General features: G+C 29.4%; 2 protein-coding genes and 1 non-coding gene across 3 annotated transcripts; 1 reads left to right on the top strand and 2 right to left on the bottom strand.

Moving 5' to 3' along the window:
- Positions 1–1471: 1471 nt before the first annotated feature.
- LOC118050639 (protein CHLOROPLAST J-LIKE DOMAIN 1, chloroplastic) lies at positions 1472–6229 on the bottom strand. The gene is made up of 10 exons (XM_035061031.2): positions 5962–6229; positions 5506–5602; positions 5288–5392; positions 5061–5138; positions 4417–4472; positions 3839–3896; positions 3441–3566; positions 3212–3307; positions 2384–2455; positions 1472–1680 (listed from the first exon to the last, which is right to left on the bottom strand). The coding sequence occupies exons 1-10, from the start codon at positions 6066–6068 to the stop codon at positions 1618–1620; spliced, it is 858 nt and encodes a 285-aa protein (XP_034916922.1). The 5' UTR covers positions 6069–6229; the 3' UTR covers positions 1472–1617.
- Positions 6230–7633: 1404 nt separating this feature from the next.
- LOC118050635 (transcription factor MYB4) lies at positions 7634–9885 on the bottom strand. Its single transcript, XM_035061027.2, has 3 exons — positions 9625–9885; positions 9079–9208; positions 7634–8108 (listed from the first exon to the last, which is right to left on the bottom strand). Exons 1-3 carry the CDS (start codon positions 9755–9757, stop codon positions 7703–7705), a joined length of 669 nt encoding a protein of 222 aa, XP_034916918.1. The 5' UTR covers positions 9758–9885; the 3' UTR covers positions 7634–7702.
- Positions 9886–20357: 10472 nt separating this feature from the next.
- On the top strand, positions 20358–20429 carry TRNAK-CUU (transfer RNA lysine (anticodon CUU)). Its single transcript has one exon. It is a non-coding gene; the product is annotated as a tRNA-Lys (tRNA).
- The last annotated feature ends 507 nt before the right edge of the window (positions 20430–20936 follow it).

Here is a 20936-nt window from a genome sequence, read left to right as displayed (position 1 = left end):
ATTTATAGGTCTGTTTGAATGATTGTACCAAAATTTTCAAAAATTTTAAATTTTTTTATTAAAAATTAATTTTTTATATATTTTTAGATTATTTTAATTGCAATGATTTTAAAAATAATTTTTTTAAAATAAAAAAATATTATTTTAATATATTTCAATATAAAAATACTTTAAAAAACAAACACAGCCACACTTTCAAAATAAAATTTAATTATTTTGTTTAGCAACAAGTATTAATTAAATAAACACAATTATTAAATCCCACCCAATAGACTTTAAGAGCCGGCAAGAAACAGATACATAAAAAATTTAATCTGAAATTAACCCAATTAAATTTTAATTTCATTTTAAAATAAATTTAAAACAAAATCATTTTAATCTTAAAAAATTAAAATAATATTGGATTGTCTAATTTGTAACTCAGTTTTGTATTAATAACTTCGTAAATAAATAAGATTCAGACTGACATTCTATAATTTATTCTGCTTTAGGAAACAAACAATAGCTTGAGTTGTATGATAATAGTAATTACTGTTTAATATTGAGATTTAGATGTTTTTCAAAATGCATTGTCTCAATAAATACTAAATTTATATTTTCAAGTGTTTTTTATAGTTTTAAATCACTTTTTAGAAGAAAAAAAAATACTTTAAAATGATATTTTTCAGATTTTTCTTTATTTTTAATATTAGAATAATAAAATCATCTAAAAACACCTAATATATTAATTTAATATATTTTTAAACAAAAAATAATTTAAAATACACTTTGAAAAGAGAAGAGAAGCTTCATTTTGTCTCAATAAATACTAAATTTATATTTTCAAGTGTTTTTTTTATAGTTTTAAATCACTTTTAAGAAGAAAAATAATACTTTAAAACGATACTTTTCAGATTTTTCTTTATTTTTAATATGAGCACAATAAAATCATCTAAAAACACCTAATATATTAATTTAATATTTTTTTTAAACAAAAAATAATTTAAAATACACTTTGAAAAGAGAAGAGAAGCTACATTTTGTCTCAATAAATACTAAATTTATATTTTCAAGTGTTTTTTTTTATAGTTTTAAATCACTTTTAAGAAGAAAAAAAATACTTTAAAATGATATTTTTCACATTTTTCTTTATTTTTAATATTAGCACAATAAATCACCTAAAAACACCTAATATATTAATTTAATATTTTTTAAAACAAAAAATAATTTCAAATACACTTTGAAAAGAGGAGAAGCTATAAAAATTCACTCTAAACGGGAAGTCTGCTCCTTCCAAAGCTATAAAAAACTACCTTCTCTAAGGGGGAAAACCATTTATGGTAAGAAAAAATTATTTTAAAATGATTTGGGAATTAATACAAAAACAAAATAATTAAAAATGATTATGAATTGATAAGTATTTATACTTAATATTTAATCCATTGTATATGGCCACAAACAGAACAAGTGCAGAACAAATATACAGCAATGCTATTTTAACCAAAATTTTCTTTTCCTATTACTGTTCCATTTTTACAAAGTTCCTCATTTCATTTCACAACTGAAAAAACTGAGAAAAAAACAAGAAACAAGATAAAAAGCTTTATGCACTGTTCCTTTGGCCTCTTGACGGATTCTTTACCGATAATATGATGCCAGGATGTAGAGAATGGCTGATGTAGCAGTGGTGATTAGCAGTTCCTACACAGGAAAACATGTTATATCACAGCAGGCACCAAACAGGTCAACAACAGATGGAAAACATGGACAAGGAAACACCATCAAATGAAGAATGAGCTGCTCCACAAATTTTGACCATAAGCAGTTGAGTTCGACGAATCCAATAACTAAATAATTGCGTGTTTCACACAAGCTAAATATTTGATGCATAAAGCAGGTATCAAAAGCAATGATGGAGCTCCATCAAGCACATTGGCCAAAGAAATACTGCAATGAGATCACTTATACCAGTAAGATAGTGATTTTGCAAGAAATTTGTCTATTCTGTCTAAAAAAAGGGGTGAATGCAAATTTGCTTGAAACAGTTTCAAAATAGCTATTTTGCGCCTTTGTGTTCACATGGAGCCCTTTATTATATCAAGACGAAAGTCCGATTGTTGTGAATAACGTATCAAAGCCACTTCGCCTGTTTGATCAAAATTAGTTGTATCTTTAGTTTTGGATTGCTTTTCTGGCCCATAAGTGCTCATGCGAAAGCTAGTTGCCATTCCCAGTTTACAAAGAACCTTATGAATACAGGCAAGCACTCTACTATATGTAAAATCATTTAAACCAATCTCTGAAAAATATTTTTAACCACAAAATCACTAAATTTTAGTTCAAAAGCAACTCTATATCTATACGATGAAGCCCATTATTCAAGACAATGTGTTAAGATTGCTACCTGATTATTGTAAAGAAAAGCAGGTATGTAACTGCCAGCCATCTCAATCAAATTCAAAATACCAGTGTATGCCTGCAAGGTATCAGTCAATATCAATGGCAAGGCACATACATGAGAACAATAACTCAAACCAAACTATGATGCATCAACAGAGAAACCAAAGAGGCAAGTATAATCCTATCCAATGGTTTTGAGAAGTATTTTCCTTCAGTAATTAATGGAACAGGAACAAAAAGAGCAAACGCAGCACAAATCAAATGAAAATAGTCTACCTAAGACCATGTGCAGGAACCAATTGACCAGAAGCGGAGATTTAGAGAAGGAACAAAGATAAAAGGTCATCTTAGTTTAAATGGTTTTACAGAATTTTTTCACATACTTTGAAGTATCCCCCCATCCCCTCCCCATGGTGGCCTCCTCATCACAAATCAAATTCTTCCCTTTATGAAACCATTAAACATGCAAAAACTTAGATCACTTTCCAATTTGATTAGCGAAGAGTTGCTAGACAAATCTTGCAAATGTAATATGGTCTTCCATTTACCATAAAATTCATAAAGCAAATTCCAAAGAAAAGTTACTTAGTGACCATGGAATTTCAAGATCTAGTGTTATTTAGAACCTTACACTAGTGAGAGAATGGAGAAGTTTTGAAACATTTCTATTTTCAATCTAAGAAGCTCAGGATTGCCTAATTTAATTGAATGCGTGTTGTATAGCATGCCAATTAGTTTTCCAAAAACATTGGTTGCAGATTAAGCCACTGATGTGCAAGCTTATCAACAACCTTTCCGAAACCACACCAAAAAATTGGAAAAGGTATAATACCAAGGAGGCAAAAGTGATAGAGCCAAAAACTAGTGCGAGAGAACGAAGTATCCGTTTTCCCAACTGCAGTGTTCGCCCCTCATCTTCACCATCTTCCTGCAGCCAAAAACATCTCAGGTGTTTATAGCAGATTGAAAAACTTGATCAGGCAAGTCAAGCTTATTGTCGGTGCCTCCAAATTTGATTTAACACAAGATGGAAAAAATGTTGCAGCCTAAATTATACTCACTGAATATGTCGGTGATACAGGAGGTTCAAAGGTTTTTAACTTCTCAAAAATTCGATATACAAATGCAAAAGCCAAAAACTGAAGAGGTTTATACTCAGCATTGCGTTTGATAAGAATCCAAGCTGTCTGCAGAAAGACAATCAAAACATGAGAATGGAATCTAACAAAGACGCAGAAAGCATCACTGTTATTAAAAAAATTAAGCTCAGAGCTAAAACTAAAAATAAAAATGGACAAATAGACAGTAGAAACAACAATCTAGCAGCTACAACACTGCATGCCACCTTCCTAATTGCTGACAGCTACACATGAAACTAAAGACTTCCTTGTCCTAACATATCACAGACACCCACAAAAACACAGAGAATTTTCATAAAGAAACATTAATAATTACTTACAAATGCAGCAGATATTGCCAAGTTAATCCGCATGTCATTTTCACTGGACTTGGTAAACCTGAAACATAGTAGGAGACTTTACAATACTGCTGAAGGAGCGACTATAACATACATGAAAAAGGAAAAGGAACTTTTTTAAGATCTCTAATTAATTAAAGCAAAGCAAATCAGACCCCATCCTTGACAGAAATTGCAAAGAAAAACTAAAAGAAAAGGGAAATGTGCATAACTTCTATAAAATGTACAAAATACCATCCTAATAAGCTTATATGTAATGTTGAGGAAAGAATTTCCCATGATATGACAGAGTAAGTAGCCCTCACATCTTCACTTCAGGAATATCCAACCCTCTTCATACAGCCATGGTCAGTACAACTACGCTCTAGGCAATTATCAAATTCACAATGTTCTCATTAAGGTTTAATCTATGGTTGATTATAGGATCATAAACTATAAATAAAGGTAATACAGGAGATAAAAATTTTAAGTGCATAGCACCAAATAAATCAATTTAGCACCACATAAATCAATTTTGCCCCACATTCTATTTAAAGTACTATAATGAATAATCTCAGGACCTTGGTCCCCATGGTACAACTGGCTGATTATCAGCATATTTTATGTCCTTGGCAACCTGCATTTTAAAAATACATAGAAGGATATTAGGATAATCAATAGGAGAACGAAATGGATCCTAAAAATGATCAGAATATCAATTAAACATCTCTGACATAAAGGCATCTATAAATATCAACAAAATTTTCAAAGTGGCACAGCAGATAATAGATAGCCCCCAAAGTTGCACAGCAAAATGTTGCATACACAAGATTCTTAATGTATCCCAAGTAACTTTGATACGTGGTTAAGAAGAGATTGCCAAACCATTTCATAGAGAAGAGGTCACTGATAAAGTTTTTACTCTATAAAAGAAAAGCAATCGTGAACTTGATCTAGAAGAGGCCTCTTTTGGGTTTCTTTCAGGCACGTCCAGATATAGCTAGAAAATTTTGGGTGCTTATTAGGAGCATATTAAGTTTTTTTTTACATGGATTTTAAAGCTGATAATTTTCTTCTACTAGTTAACTATAATCTATCTAGACACCTACACATGGATGGAACAATGTGGAGACCACCGCAAATATCATCAGATATTTCATGATTAATTCATCAATTCAAAGGCTCTAATGAAATAAAATAAAATAAAGTGCATCATGAACCATACCTTGAATGAACCATATGTCACACCCTTCTTCCGATTAGTTAACTGAGCCATCATCAATTTATCATATGCCTTCTCTAGCTGGAAGTGATAAATAGCAAGACCACAAGACAGGATCCCCAACATTAGACAAATTCCTCATTTAAAAGACATAAGCAAGTAGAGATAAGAAGAAATCAACACAAAACAGTAAAATCTTTTTCTTTAAGGAGATAAAAGTAATAGCATACTTGAGCAGCAGCTGCTTCATCACCCTGTTTCTCGGCCTCCTTGCGCTTTTTTTCATAAGCTGCCTTGACCTTATCAAACCCCTCAATGGGATTCACACCAAGAACCTGAATTACACGAACCCAGAAATAATTCGAACAAAAAGCACAACATCCTCGTACACATAACAATTCTATAACATCATAACCTCAGTGCAAAACCTCGAGTTATCCAAGATTACCTCATATGGGTTTAAATCATTATCTGACCCAGAACCTCCTGCCGCTGATGCAGAAGCACAAACAAAACTTTTATGCTCCCTTACCGCTCTAGGAAATCTGATAAAAAAAAATTAAAACACAACGCTACCATCATTATATGCCCCAAATGCAATTAAACCAATATATATATATATAATCGGCATACATACACTCATACATAACTGAATTTATCAATTTTTTTATTAAGAGTCTTAAAATACAAAAACCCATTTCAGAAAAATGATGATAGCTCAAAATTCAAACTTTGGCAAAGCTTCTTTCTGAAAAATTCTCAGCAACCAAACAGTTGAAAACCTCTGTGCCCATTAAGAATCATTACATATACTAAGCTCCAAACAAAAAACCTAGCTCCTTTAAGAGTCTTTGTGCTGGGATTATGCAAAAGGATTGGGACTTTAACGAGAATTCACAATTACATGATAAAGGAAGTTGGGGGTTTCAAGACTGAGCTCTTGAGAGTGTAATTCCTCAGGGGAATTTGGGGTTTAGGGCATTTAAGGACATTTGAAATCGCCAAAGCCATTGATTTCAATGATTATGGTTCTGCGGGAGGGAATTGTTGAATTTGAGTTTTCGGGTTTTTGATAGTTTTACAGATTCTATCCGCTAGTGCTTGTTTGTTTTTGTTTCCACCATGGCAATTCAATTCCATTTCCGGAATCCGTTTGCTTCTCTATTCTTTTATGTTATTTATAAAATCAATCGTTAGATTGGGTTTTAAAAAAAAAAACATGTGAGAAGTCACTGGGTCCGGGTGACTTGATAAATTAACTTGTAATTTAATTTGATTCACGATGAAAATTAAATTTAATTATTTTTAAAAATTAAAACAAAGTTTATTTTAATTTTTAAAAAATCCTAAAATGATATATGATTTAATTAATCTAGTTTTATCTGGATAAACTTTAATCTAGCAGTCTAATCATAAACTAAATCAAGTTTAATAATTTTATATTAATTTCTGACATTAGAAATCTATAAATTTATTCCTACACTTAATGTTTTCTTGTCAATTAATTTCTTAAATTTTGCTTCAATTTTATATACATAATTTATTTATAAATTAACTTTAATTATTAATGTAGTTAATAATGGATTTATTGAAAATGTGATTAAATTATAGTCAATTAAAAAATTAATTAAAATTATATTTATTTATTTTTAACATTAACATATTAAAATTATCGAAAAACATATAAAATATAATTTGAAAAACAAATTAAATAGAAAGAGGTACTTGTTGACAAATATAACTATTTTTATTTTAGATTTTCTAAATTAAATTCATATTATAAGTTGAATTTCAATCTAAATAATTCATATTTAGGCCATCTCCATGGACTTTCATAAGATAATTTATATGTATATAGAATATTTTCATTGGATGAAAAATAAGGATAAAAATAATTAACCATAGTTATGATTTTTTAACAATTGAGTGCAAAAATAATTTATTTTAAAATTATTCTTAAACCACATGATATTCATTTGATATAATAACAATAGAATAAGTTGTTTCAACATGATATAAGCTATTAATATCATAGTAAATCTTTTATATAGCCTGAAATGAGTTACTAATTATCTATGATAAATGAAATAACTTTAACTCAATTTCAATATTCAATATTCAATATTCAATGTAAAAATAAAATAAATAAAATATTTTTAAAAAAATTTGGTGGCAACTCGAAAATCATTATGCTTTGGATTTTCATGGAAACCACTACTATAAGTATAATAAAAAAATCATTCAGTTATTTAAATTAAAAAGGAAATTATCTTGATTATCTTATAATTTAATTGTTTTTAATTATCTTATTATTTAATTATTATGAATTAAACTTGTTATGAATAAGTCAATCAAATAATAAAACTAAGGGCAAATAGTAATATAGTTTCAAAAGAAAAGGAATGAAGGAAAATTATAATTTAGTATTGTGGTGCATGTTTTTTTTTAAAATATTTTTTATTTGAAAATATATCAAAATAATTTTTTTATATTTTTTTAATTTTGAATATTGACATACTAAAATTATTAAAAATACTAAAAAAAACATTAATTTAATATTTTTACTTACAAATAAAACACATTTAAAAACATAAACTACTGCATCTCATATACTCTCTTTAAAATAAGAGAAACATTACGTTTAGTTAGAGAGACCATCCAAATTGTCCCCAGCTTTCAAACGCTTCTCCTGAGTTTCCTGCTTTCACGAGAAGTTCATACCAAAACTCATCCATATCATTTTTACCACTGAGACCATTCATGGCTTCCATCGTGGCCATAGAACTAAACATTTCTTGGGACGAAGCTTCCTGGAAAGTTGGAGCATTATCCGAGGAGCTTTGCCTTTGACATTTACTTTGATGAACCTTGAAATTCGCAGGCTGTGATGAACTGGTGTTGTTAACCATCGCCCTTTCTGGTGTTTCTCTGCAACGTTCAACCGGGCGTCGACCCATATTCTGTTGAAATCTCTTTTTCAGATGGCTGTGCCAATAATTCTTTATCTCGTTATCTGTTCTTCCTGGTAATCTTGCTGCTATAGCAGACCATCTGAGGATCCAAAAATAAAAATAAAAAAACCATTAAGTTTCGGGGCCTTCGTGTAAAGTGATATGGTTTTTGAGCTTATACATGATATGTTTAATCTTCTTTAGATCACTAAATCTTTTGTTCAAGTGTGTTATATATGAGGGTTGTGAGAGTAGAGCTATCATCCTTGACACTCATGCCTGCTTTTAGGGTTGTGACAATTTATTCATTGTAAATTCATGTTAAATTTAAATTATCGATGGAATGATGTTTACGTCGACGAAATATTTCATGTTGTTTTCCAATTTTCTTGTAATGAGTAATTACAGTGAATGAGATCATATAATAGATTGAGTCTACTTAATTTTGCATTTATTTTTATTTTTTTATTTTAAATTAATATTTTTTTAATGTTTTAAGATTATTATCACAATTATAATATTCACAATCAAATTAAAATATATTTTTTTAAAAAAATCATTATCATAATCACAACTACATCCCAGGGCATTAAATATTAGTCACTTAATATGCAACAAGTGTGACTCTTTACATTTATTAGTGATGACATTTTTTAATGTTGTTGAATTTGTTTTGTGGAGATTTTTCAAATAATACAGATGATATCATATTTTGTTTAGATTATTTTATAATTTTTTTAAAAATATCATGTTTCTAAATAACAACAAGTTTAAATTTTATATTTTTCAATTACAATATATGTAAATTGTATTATTTCACCAATTTGTTTTATAAATTATGTTATTTTGATGATTGTTTTATTTAAAAAATATAATAAAAAAGTGATGTTGCAATTATGATAATATTTTTTTTAATATTTTTAAATCATTATCACAATCACAATAAAATTAAAATACTTTAAAAAAAATCATTATCATAATCGCAACAACATCAATCCTCAGAAGTTATTAAATGTTAAAGTACAGATATAATATAAAAGAAAAATGGAGAACTCAAGAACTACACATACCTATTTCCAAGAATTTGATGTTGCTTAATGATAGTTTCTTCCTCTTCATCGCTGAAATTTCCTCGTTTAATGTCTGGACGTAAGTAATTTATCCACCTAAGCCTACAACTCTTACCACACCTTAATAAACCTGAAGAGAAATTTAAGGAGAGCATATTAAGGGACTAAATAATTTCTCAAATAATGACACAACACTCAACACACACACACACACACACACACACACACATATATATATATATAATTCCATGAAATACTGCAGCTAGCTCCAAGAAATACTCTACTTTGGGTTTAAAATTCATCACTGTCCCTAACAATTCATGAACAGATCATACATACATCTTCAGGAAAAGCTTATATATCGAAAATCAAAGTCTTTGACATGCTACTTTGCTTAATATTCTTGCTCTCTAGCCTCCTCCTACGTTTCTAGCACTGCATTTTGCCATCGATTTATCAAGAAAGAAAGAAAAATGTGCATGGAACAGAGATGAAGAGAGCAAGTTAACAATCTAGAGACAACTAAAGCATGAAGAACACAATTACCAGCTTGTTTAGGGAGTGCTCGCCAATTTCCATGGCCATAACTTCGAATGTAAGATACCAAGATTTGATCTTCTTCGGGAGTCCAAGGTCCCTTCTTTAACCCCATCATTTCACAACATGGAGCTCTCCCCATTTTTTGTCCACGAATTTGGATACTTCTCTGTGTGTGTGTGTCTCTCTCTAAGCTATCAACGTTTCAAATGTCTAACCAAGTATCCTTTTATTCCTTTATAGTAGCTTTGTGCCACAAATGGCCCAAGAATTGCATAGTTTTCAAAGGTCTCACCAAGTATCCTTTTACTCCTTTATATTTGCTGACAAATGTATTTTTTTATATTTAATATAGATGTCCGGAGCAGTTTTCTATATTCATACTAATTTATCGAAATCCTAAAATTAATAATTATATAAATTTTTTATGGTTTTAAGGTTTATAACACTTAAACTAATGATTTTTGTGAAGTTTTTTTCAAAAAAATATTTTTTAATTATATTTTTTATATTAACATATTAAAATCATTAAAAAAATCACTCAAAATTTTATTAATTAGATAATTTTCAAGAAAAAAAAAATTCCAATAATTGCATAGTTTTCAAAAGCAAACTCAATGAACCTACCTCCCTTTTTTTTTTCTTGCGATGATCTCTAAGGGAAGGGCCATCGAAGAACTCTTCAACTATCACTTTTTTTTTTTTGCTTGATTGTAAAGCATACGACGTTGTCTTTGTCCACGTATTTTTGTTCATACGCTCCCACTACATAGATGCTTCTTGTTTACTTCTCTAAAGTTGGTGTCTAATTGTCAAAAATTATGTGCTCCACGGCGACAATGGGCTTCATCCATGATGTTCTAGCCGCCATCATCAACTTCTTTTTAATTCGTAGACAAGAATTTGAGTATTTCAGTGAAAATAGAATTAAAAAACATTGACATTAAGTCAAGATGATCTTTAGAAAATCAACTGTTTGACATTTGTTCGAAAAACTTTTGATCAAAGTACTTTCGCACCTCATATTTTTCTTGGATTTTTACTTTATAGTTTGAAAAATCTTGCTCTAGAATTTCATTTTATAATTTAAATTTTAAAATTAAATTTATTTTTTAACATAGTATCAAGATATTACTAACCAAGCAAATTTTTTTTATTACCATTCTCTCTTCTAATTAAAATTAATTAACAATATAATAAAATTTAGATATATACAAGTTTCAAGTCTAAAATATTTTTAGTTAAAGCTTAAACTTTTAAGTTGAGTTAATTATTTAATAGACATCAATATCACACTAAATTCATTTATTTTATGGTGTAAAACTTTATGAAATATTCAAAAACATCCTTTTAAAAAGTTATTTTTTGTTAGAAAAATAATATAAATTATATCTTAGAATATCATCTAAAACTTAAGTTATTAGGTTGATATAGTTTTTTGATATGATATTAGAATCTCAATAATCAAGTGCTCACGAGTTTGAATCTCACTATTTTTATTTATTTAATAAAAATTAAATATATAAATTTAAAAATTTTAAAAATTATTCAATGGAAGAGATGTATTAAAAAGTGTAAATTAGTAATGTCGGTCAAGATTGATGTAAAATCTAAAAGAAAGTGTGAGAAATGTGGTCCTTTCGAGATAAAGCTTTGGTCAAAGGCACAATAAAAAAAAATGTTGACTAAGGTGGAAAGATCTTGATACTTTTCTCCTTGATAAAGCTTTCCAAGAAAAAAATACATATACTTCGAAAGCTACACCTTTTTTTGGGTGAAATATTTCAAAGGAAATCCTTTACTTTTGCCGACATTAGATTTGGTTGGAAAAATAACAATAAAATAACAATTGGGCATCACATGGATAATAGTACTCTTTTGCTCTATTCGATGATGAGAAGTTTTTTAAAATTCATTTGTTTATCAAACAAAATTAAATCTTCTTATTCAACTATCCTAATTATACTTCATTATATATATATATATACACACACACATATATTTTTAATGTATTTAACATCATGATAGCTTTTGTAATTATCATTTAAAAAAACACAGGTTTTATTTTGGGATGGATTTTATATGTAAAATAAATAAATAAAACAGGTTTTTAATAATAAAAAAAACATAATATGTTAACTTCTACAAAATTATAATTTAAAAAATAATTGTATATTAACTAGATGTAAAAGAATATAAACTATTTAATTCCCAAATATATTCTTTTATAATTTAAAAAAAAAACTATCACAAATACAAACAAACACAAGTTATCAAATCAATCATGGCAAATTATTAAAAATAAAGAAAGTACTTATTATACATTGAAATAGTTGATATTGCCGGTGGATTACATCCTAGCTTGTAGCTTAGGTTAGATAGATTGATGTCCTGTGTACTTTTAGTACTGTGGTCTTTTTTGTGGTCTGAAATTCGAAGAGTGCATATCATATGCTCAACTCTTTCTTTTCATTTCTCAATTCCAACGTGCGCCATAATTATTTTTTTCTTTGATGGAAGGATTAAAAGAGTGTAATCTTTATGTTTTTTTATTCGTTTTATCTTCAACTTTAGCTGAAAAAGACTGATCCCCGTGACATGATTACATTTAGTGATGTTTAAGTTTGTTTAACGGTGCAATTATATTTTTTTAAAATTTTTTTAAAAAATGTTTTAAATTAATATTTTTTGGTTTTATTTAATCGTTTTGATGTGTTTATATCAAAAATATTTTTAAAATATATATATATATATATATTATTTTAATATATTTTCAAACTAAAATTATTTTGAAAAATAACCGTTATTATATTTCTAAATAGTCATAGACTCTCTTAAACTACTATAAAAAGAGATAAGATAATTGACAACAAAATTATTCTTATCTAAGATAGATAATCAATAACTCTCTAGGCTATCAAAAAAATGAATTACATTTATTTTCATTGATATTCATGTGACCTAGTAGGTGCAGTAGAAATGAAGCAAATGGTGATAGAGAATGGTGCATATATGTAAAGAGTTTATACATGCAAGATAAAAAAAAAATTTATACGTCTTATATAGTAAAATTTTCAATACTTAGGAAAATAAATGTATAAGTATGAGAGAAAATGGTATAAAGAAATGAAAAATAATAGATAGATAAAAAAAAATGGACTGGTTGTTGGGTTAGGCTTAGGCGACTAGTTGATCGCCTAGAGGATGATTACACATTGTTGCTCAAGGAGCGACTAGGGAGGCTAGTAGCCCAAGCTAGGCATAGGATCACTAAGATGCATGGTAATGACCATAATTTATTTATTTTTTGTAAATCATACTCCTATCATTTGCTTTTTAAGTCTTGTAATGTTTACAAGACTTTAATTAACTAAAAGAAAGAAAAACTATTACCATCATTTCCATGCTTACATAAAAATGTTACCATTATGGTTATGCATTTAAATGTTTGTCATATTTTATAAAATCATAAGACATTTTTATCAATATTTTTTGGACAAGCATACATGATCCTTTTAGAATCAAGTGGTCACAAAGACATAAAGAATGATCCTTGTGGAGATATATTTGGAGAAATGGAGACTTTTTATGGAGATTCACATAGTGGAGATGTGGAGAAAAAATATTGTTTTTTATTCAAAATTTTCAAAAGATGGAGATACAATAGATGAGATAATCTAGAGATTATTTGATCACCAGCAATGTGTCAAATAAGCAAACTTCTTTTCCTAATCATTGCTACTTTTATTTTCTCATAAACTAGTGAAGGTAGCCTTTGGTAAGTAATATTTCTATCTCTTTTTTAAGACATGACATTCCACAATGTCATGCATATGATCACGATGAAAAATACATAATTTGTTGAGGTTCCTTATGTTTGCACCATTTTTCATGGGATAAGGATATTGCATAAACTCTGTATGAGTGAAAACATAAGTGTCTCTGTCTGGTCACACTAGTTTCTTCCATCCTAATATGTTTTTTCATCATTTTTTTAACACTAGAGAGATTTGTATTGAATAGAATGTATAACTTTTCCCACATTGAATAGTTGTATACTTAACTAATAAGAGCTTATGTGGTGATGGGTTCAAATAGTCTTTCTACTTTAAGCATTTCTTTGTTGAACCTTTAGATATAAGCTTTGATACTTTCTTTTTTTTTCATTATATGATAATGAAGAGCTCTATGGTGCTTTTTTTGAAAGGAATACTATTTCTAAAGTGAGAGATGAGTTTGGAGTTAAGATCATAAAAGTAGGGAATAAAGTCAGGCTCGAGGCTATGTTACAATAAACTTTCAAATCCATGATGCATTATTAGAAGAACTTGGCATATAGCATTTGTGTCTTATATGATAAGCTCTAGAATACTTGTCATATTTTGTATGTGTTCCTAAGGGTTTATGACTTTCTTGTAGTTATCTACGTTAGCTTTTGTATAAATACAATCTTTAAAGAGTCAAGTGCGTAGGATTCTACAAAAAAGTTAAGATTTTCCTAGTAGGATGTATTCAGCAACTCGTTGAGTCATGGATCTTATCTCACGCCTAAGTCTTTTTCTGGTGTGCGAGTAAGATTCAAATTGAGATTGATGGCAACTGGATTTTTAGAGTGTGTCATATAAGAACAAGGACTATAACTCTTTTTGAGTTTAGAAACATGAGCATTACTCACTTACATTTCATATGTTACTTTGGAAAATTATAGTATCTTTATGCACTTAGTGGTGTATGCATGAGAAGTTGTTGTTACATAGGTGAAAGAGTGTGAATATGCAATTGCATCGCTCCAATGATATTATTATGCAATTGCACCTAGTTGAAGAGTTATTAGAGACCCGGGGGAGTCATAGTTCTTATTGTGCGGAGATTATTCACTCTTATATGTATTAGAGGTTTGCTAGCCATACAAAATGTTTTATATGATAAGTAAAAGGACTTAAATGAATTTTTATTCAGGTTCCCACAGATAACACCACTGATAAAGCCATAAAAAAAATTTGACATATAAATTAGGCTTTCCACGATCTATTGTGAAGATGGGCTCTGACATGTGAAATGGGCTAAACCTATGTTTGAAAGTTTCTGAAAAAGTAAGCCCCTCATGTAACGAAGAATTATCTAATGTTTAAGTTAATATTTGTATATGTGGGGAAAGATAATGTATAAAATAAAAAGAAAGAAAAAAAAAGCACATAATATGCATATCTAGGTGTAGTTGGCTTTGTGTGGCTCTGAAGAGTTTGTGTGGGTTGAGAGTTTATGACTCTTTGTTATGAAGAGTATGTGTCTCCACAGTTAGTCTTCGTTTATTTGTGATATTGGGTGTATTTATACCCCTAGCTTGGAAATGTTTTTCATAGAGGAGGAATTGTATCATTAGCCAAACAAGACGATTCATCGTTTCGTGTGTTGTTGCATCATGAGTTATATTCATGGCATATTATTGGAGAAGAAGCTGGTGTGCCAGATATCTATGATGGAGTGCATTTATTTACATTGATGTTCATGTGGGCTGGTAGATGTAGCAGAAATGTAACTCTTGTTTATAGAAAATAGTGCATATATGTAAAACATTTATGCGTGCGAGATAAAAATATTTATGTGTGCTACACATTTAAATTGTTAGTACCCTGAAAAATAAAATGTGTAAGAAAAATTCTAAGGGAAAGAAAATTATACTAGTCGCTGGGTCAGGCTCGGGCTTGTCGCCCAAAGAGGGCCACCTAGGTGTATGGTTGCCTTAAAAGATGTTATATTTTTTTATTTTTAATTTAATGAGGTTTCTCAAAAACTTCACTGTACAAAATAGTTTCTTCTAATCCTAATAAAAGATGAAAGTATGTGAACTTTTTCTTAAAGCTTCATTATTTGTAAAGTAAGTCTTTTATAGGCTTATATGACTTTTTGATACCTAAATTAGTTTAGGTTAAAAATAAGATCTTATAAGAAGATGAAGCTTTTTGTTAAAAAAGAAAATCACTTATCTTGAACCTATATTAATGTATCAATGTAAGAGTAAGATGATCAATGTATTTGTTATTTACAATTCTAGATTTTTTAGGGACAAAAAATCAAGGTGAGAATGAGTCATTGTATAAAAGTTACTTTTGTTTAGGATTTTATAGACTATGTATTGTAGATAAGAAAATTTGAACAAATATCTAATAGGACATGTGATTAAGAGAGTATGTTCTAATGTTCATTTTATTCCTTAGTTTGTAAAGATTGGAATTAGGTTTGATCAAAGATATCCTTATCCTATATTGGTTTGAGAAGGAGCATGGGGTCCTACCAATTTTCTCAAGTTAGGTATGCCGGGAGTAAGAGCTGGGTTACTAGGTTATGGATATTGTTATCCAAGGTATAGTTTGTTTTCTAGGCCTTAGGCCCATTATTCAAGCAATGAAGCTTCAAACATGTATATTTTATGGGCTTTTTGGCCGAGATCCAGCCCTATCATGACTCTTTATTTTCTGGTCATGTATGATTTCCTTTTGCTAAACAATAAAATTAGTGGCTATAAAGTTATTGTTAGAAAAAAAAAAAAAAAAACCTTGTTTTAACGAATGGACATTGCATTAAGATCACATGTTTAAAACTAACACTCATAAGGTTAAGTGTATATATGATATTGTTAAGTAAAGTGCTTTTTAAAAAGCGTTTGAAAATATATTAAAATAAATTTATTTTTTTATTTTTAATATTAGCATTTCAAAATCATCAAAAACATTAATTTGATATATTTCTTTCAAGTTAAATACATGTTAACGTAGTTTTAAACACTAAAACAAATGTTACCCAAGTATGTAAAGAGCCATGATATAAGTTTAATATTTTCTCGTGAAAATATGTTATATTTTTTTTTATCATGGGTATGGGATAAATGACATAAATATTCAATTGTTATTAGGTCCAAATATCGAAACATATAGATGAATTTTTAGGAAATATTATATATATATATATATATATATTATGAATTTGAAATGATTAATGGATATAAATTTTCGATTATTATTAGGTCAAAACATCAATATTAATTAGGAAATAATCATGTCATTTGGATGAACTGATTGGCATGTTTCACCTTTAAATAATTTAAGAGTTAATTATAAAATGTATTAAAGAAATATTTATAATTGATGATTTCCATAATAATGATATCTTGACAGGACATGATATAATTCTAAAAATGTTTAAAAGGCTTTTGGGTGCATGACAGGAGCTTTCGTTCTATTCCTTTAATATGAAAGAATTTAAGTTTTGCTTGATCAGCGGTTCTGGTTATCTGGAGGTTAACCTCTTTGATCTGGTTTGATGTAGTTAAATTGACATATTAATTTATAATTTAATAAATTAGTAACTTAGTCAACTTATTTAAATTTTGGTTAATTTTTTTTAAAAATAAAATTCAGAACATATCTTTTTTACTTTAATTTTCTTTAATTAATTTAAATCAATTTGAATTACCTCACTCAATCTAGGGCTTCAAACTTATACCAAGTTTCATCCTAGGTTAAGTTTAATATATATGCTTTGTATATATAAGTCTAAAAATGCTTCATATTTTGCTTTATGATATTTATTAAATTTTTTTGAGTAAATATTAGAGCTGAAGTTATTGAATTAGACAGTATTTGGTATTGTAATAGTGAATTTTTTAAAATAATATTTTTTATTAAAAATATATTAAATTTTTTTAAAAAAAAATTATATTAAAATATCAAAACAATTTAAGAAATTTAAAAACACTATTGTTCAACAATAACAAATCCTCTGACTACACTCATCCTGCTTGGTTTATGTAACTTTTTTTTAGTGCAAATTTTATAGGAATAGAAAGCTTATTCATTGCAATTTTTGTAAAATGAGTTGATTGAAAGATTGAAAGGTACGTAGACTGCTGAATAGACTGCTTGGCAGCAACCTTTAGTGGGATTCATTGCAATTTTTGTAAAAGGATCCACTAGACAAATTATACATGAATGTAAAGGTGATTGAGTGTAGATTCTAACTCAATAAATGGATTATAATTTCGAGATTCTTGCAAAGATTTATGATCAATTATTGGAATAGTGTGAAATTAAGTTTATACGGATTCTGCACTAACATGCATGAGAGCAAAGATTTCCAGTCCAGCTTCTTGCAGTATGTTTCCTCCTCAAAGCAAGAGGCTAGCTAAGATAACCATCACCGGAATCTCCCCGTCCGTTCCAAAGCTCCATGACTTCATCCAAGAAATCTCGCAGGGTTGTCATCTTCCATTAAAATGGATCTTCAAATTCATAGCACATGCCTTTATTTCTATGTATTCCATCGATTTTATCCCCTCATGTTTCTGTAAAATCTATGCTTGAATTGTTTCTGAAAATATAACCGGAACCCCTTTTTCCTGAACCCATCTCACAGGATTGCTCTATGATTAAATATGTATTTCCAGAAATTGTTAATCTGTTTCGATATTTTGGGACTAAGAAAAGTGTTTCAAAGTCCTGAACTCTTGCTCGAGGACATCAGGATACCCTTTACGGTACACATTGATGATTGCCTCAAAATACTTTCTCTGTGGAATCTAAGACTGCTCAGATGTTCACAAGTGAAGCAAAACTAGAAAGTGCACTTCTTCAGATCAGAAAAAATTAGATTCTGAAGCAATCAGCTACTGGAAAGAAAACTATATACGATACCTCTTAAGCATTGCTGTAGGTGATTTTTGAAAGTGTGAAGGTCGGTTAGCTGTCAAATGACAACAGATGCTCACAGTATGTTGGGTAGATTAAATCAAATAACAAAGAATATTGATCGTGTTCCAATTCTATACATATAGCGCTCCCCATGGGAGTTGCATCCCCTTCTTAACATGGCAAGCTCCAGTATCTCATTCTCAATTGTACGTTCATTTCCAGTAAACCGTGACTGGTTGCAATGAGCAAGATGGGAAGATGGAACCTTTCTGATCATCCAAGTTGAAGACTCCAAAACTCCTATTTGATCTGAAGTAAATATGATTCTTCTTGAGATGGCGCTATCCACGAGTAGTGGATAGAGAAAAGGAATCATGGCCACCCAAACAATTGACAGTTTCTCATTTTTTTTCAACTGAAAATTCATCTTATAGACATGAAAGTGAAAGATCCTGAAGGAAATACGTTTGGTGGATCTTAGTTAGGCTCAAGAAGCGTGCCGTCGTCAGTAGCATGCATGCATGAGGAGCGATGTACCTTGTAACCAACAAGATATTCCCAAAACACTACACTAAATAATTTATATCATACATGGAGAATATATTGCTCCTTCAACACTTCCGCTCCATTTTGTTTTCTTCTCTTTCTTGAATATTGGCGACTTACCATCTGCTGTTTGAAATTATAAGTCCAAGTGAGAAACAAATTTATCAAACTTAACTTACAAAGAAAACCAAACAATTTTGTTTGATCATCTAGCCTGTGGAGTAGACTTAAGATGTGGAATCATGTAGATCCTTTATGTTTACTAGTTGATTGATCATGGTTGTTGTCATTAAATTCCTCTACTTTTCGATTGATTTGAGATTCTGAAGTTGTTTGTGCAACACCATGGTTCCTAGTTATCATGATTCCAAGCTTCTAAAACTACTTTTCTTCCCTCCATCCATAGATTATACCTCGTTTCAAAGAAACAAAGTTTGAATAACAACCATTCCTCCATTTATTGGTAGTAATGTCAATATTATTGCAGAAACAAATAGAATGTTCAGCAATCAAGACTGAGATTATCATGATACTATAGTATGGAGGGAGGCGATTGAAGAGTTGACGGGCTGGCAAAAGGTAATAATATAACGTTTTTGCCTATATATTGGGATGTTTGGGTCATATATTTGAAGATAACTAAAGCACAAGAAGGATTTGTGAAATAAAGCTAAGGACAGGACACATGATTGCAGGCCAGGTGGTGAAGCAAGCCATGAGAATCCCCAACCAAAGTTGAGTTCTTGGGCAGTAGATACTCCGTCAGCAATAGCAAAGTGATGGTTTCAGTGGGAGCCACACACAAAAGTAAAACACTATTCAAATGTTAGTAGCTCTTCGTCTAAACCTGAGAGCACCAGTTACGACATAAGCTCAGAACCAAAACTCTAATCATGTTCCACAGCATTCTTCTTTGACAGGAGGAAACGATGCACTGGCTCTGTCACCATTTTGATGTTGAGTTTCAGCTATTTATTTTAAGTTTAACTCACTGAAACTGCATCGTTCAGCATAAGAATCTGGCGAGGAATGATATGACGTGAATAATTTTTTTTGTTTTGTAGTTGTCTTCCTGATACATTTTCATCATTTCTAACAATCTAATATGAAGCATACATTATCACAATCTGATGGGAAAACATTGCAAAGATCATGTTTTGTTCCATTTTACAAGATGTTAGCTTTCAACAGAACAGTTGGGATGTATCAGAGAAAGTAGCTCAAGTTTTTTCTGCATTTATGGTTCCAGATGTTGGTAATTAATCCAGTAATGAATATCACTGACATTGCCACCACTAACTGTTTGGTGTCTGCCTTGGATTCAAATAGCAGGGAGGAAAAAATATGATGGGACTTGAAAAATAAAACGAGAAATATTAAGGGTTTCTAGATATTAAATGCACCCACCTGGCGATTTTGGTACCAAGTACAGGGCCTTACATTGAATTGGCATTGTGGTTATGTGTATAAAAGGTTAAATATATAGTACTAGAAATCACTTACGCTATAGCCTCTGTAGCACAGTGGTAGTGCATTTGCCTCTTAAGCAAGAAGTCGTGAGTTCGAACCTCACCAGGGGCATTCTATGTTTTAACCGTTTCAAACATAGTTAAAATACCCAGCACAGTTTTAAAAATATTTAATTAATTAATATATATTATATTTATACTTTTTATGGGTCTCTGTTATGAAAAAGCTATAATTTATATTTTTTTTAACAATTTATCTTTTTAAATCATACTCTAAATTTATCTTTTTGAACTGTAATTAAAAGGTATTATAATATCAAATATTTAATTAATCAACATCTATTATATTTTTATGTGGTTTTTTATAATAAAAAAACTATAAATTTTTTTTTTTAATTATAATGTAATTTTATATTTTTTTAAACCATAATCATAAAAGGTATCATAACATCATACACACACAAAACACGGCATCTGGCTCAGATTAGTACCATATTGGTATAATTAAACCATATAATAAGCCCTAGTTATAATAAGATTAATGTAGACATCAAAGTGTTTATAATTGAATCTACCCTGAATATTCTCTTACAAGACTATTAAATTAAAATTCAATACC

This window comes from Populus alba, chromosome 19 (assembly GCF_005239225.2).
Source record: "Populus alba chromosome 19, ASM523922v2, whole genome shotgun sequence".
Taxonomy (NCBI): Eukaryota; Viridiplantae; Streptophyta; class Magnoliopsida; order Malpighiales; family Salicaceae; genus Populus; species Populus alba.
The sequence above is the reverse complement of the archived record's forward strand: the minus strand, read 5'-3'. Positions and strand labels throughout refer to the sequence as shown.

Coding starts and splice junctions, on each gene's coding strand:
- LOC118050639 (XM_035061031.2), bottom strand. CDS start 6,068: ATGGCTTTGGCGATTTCAAATGTCCTTAAATGCCCTAAACCCCAAATT. Junction 3,567..3,838: donor TGGCAATATCTGCTGCATTT/GTAAGTAATTAT, acceptor GTCTTTCTGCAG/ACAGCTTGGATTCTTATCAA. Junction 3,308..3,440: donor CTGTATCACCGACATATTCA/GTGAGTATAATT, acceptor TTTTGGCTGCAG/GAAGATGGTGAAGATGAGGG.
- LOC118050635 (XM_035061027.2), bottom strand. CDS start 9,757: ATGGGGAGAGCTCCATGTTGTGAAATGATGGGGTTAAAGAAGGGACCT. Junction 9,209..9,624: donor AGCACTCCCTAAACAAGCTG/GTAATTGTGTTC, acceptor ATTTCTCTTCAG/GTTTATTAAGGTGTGGTAAG. Junction 8,109..9,078: donor CATCAAATTCTTGGAAATAG/GTATGTGTAGTT, acceptor TTGGATCCTCAG/ATGGTCTGCTATAGCAGCAA.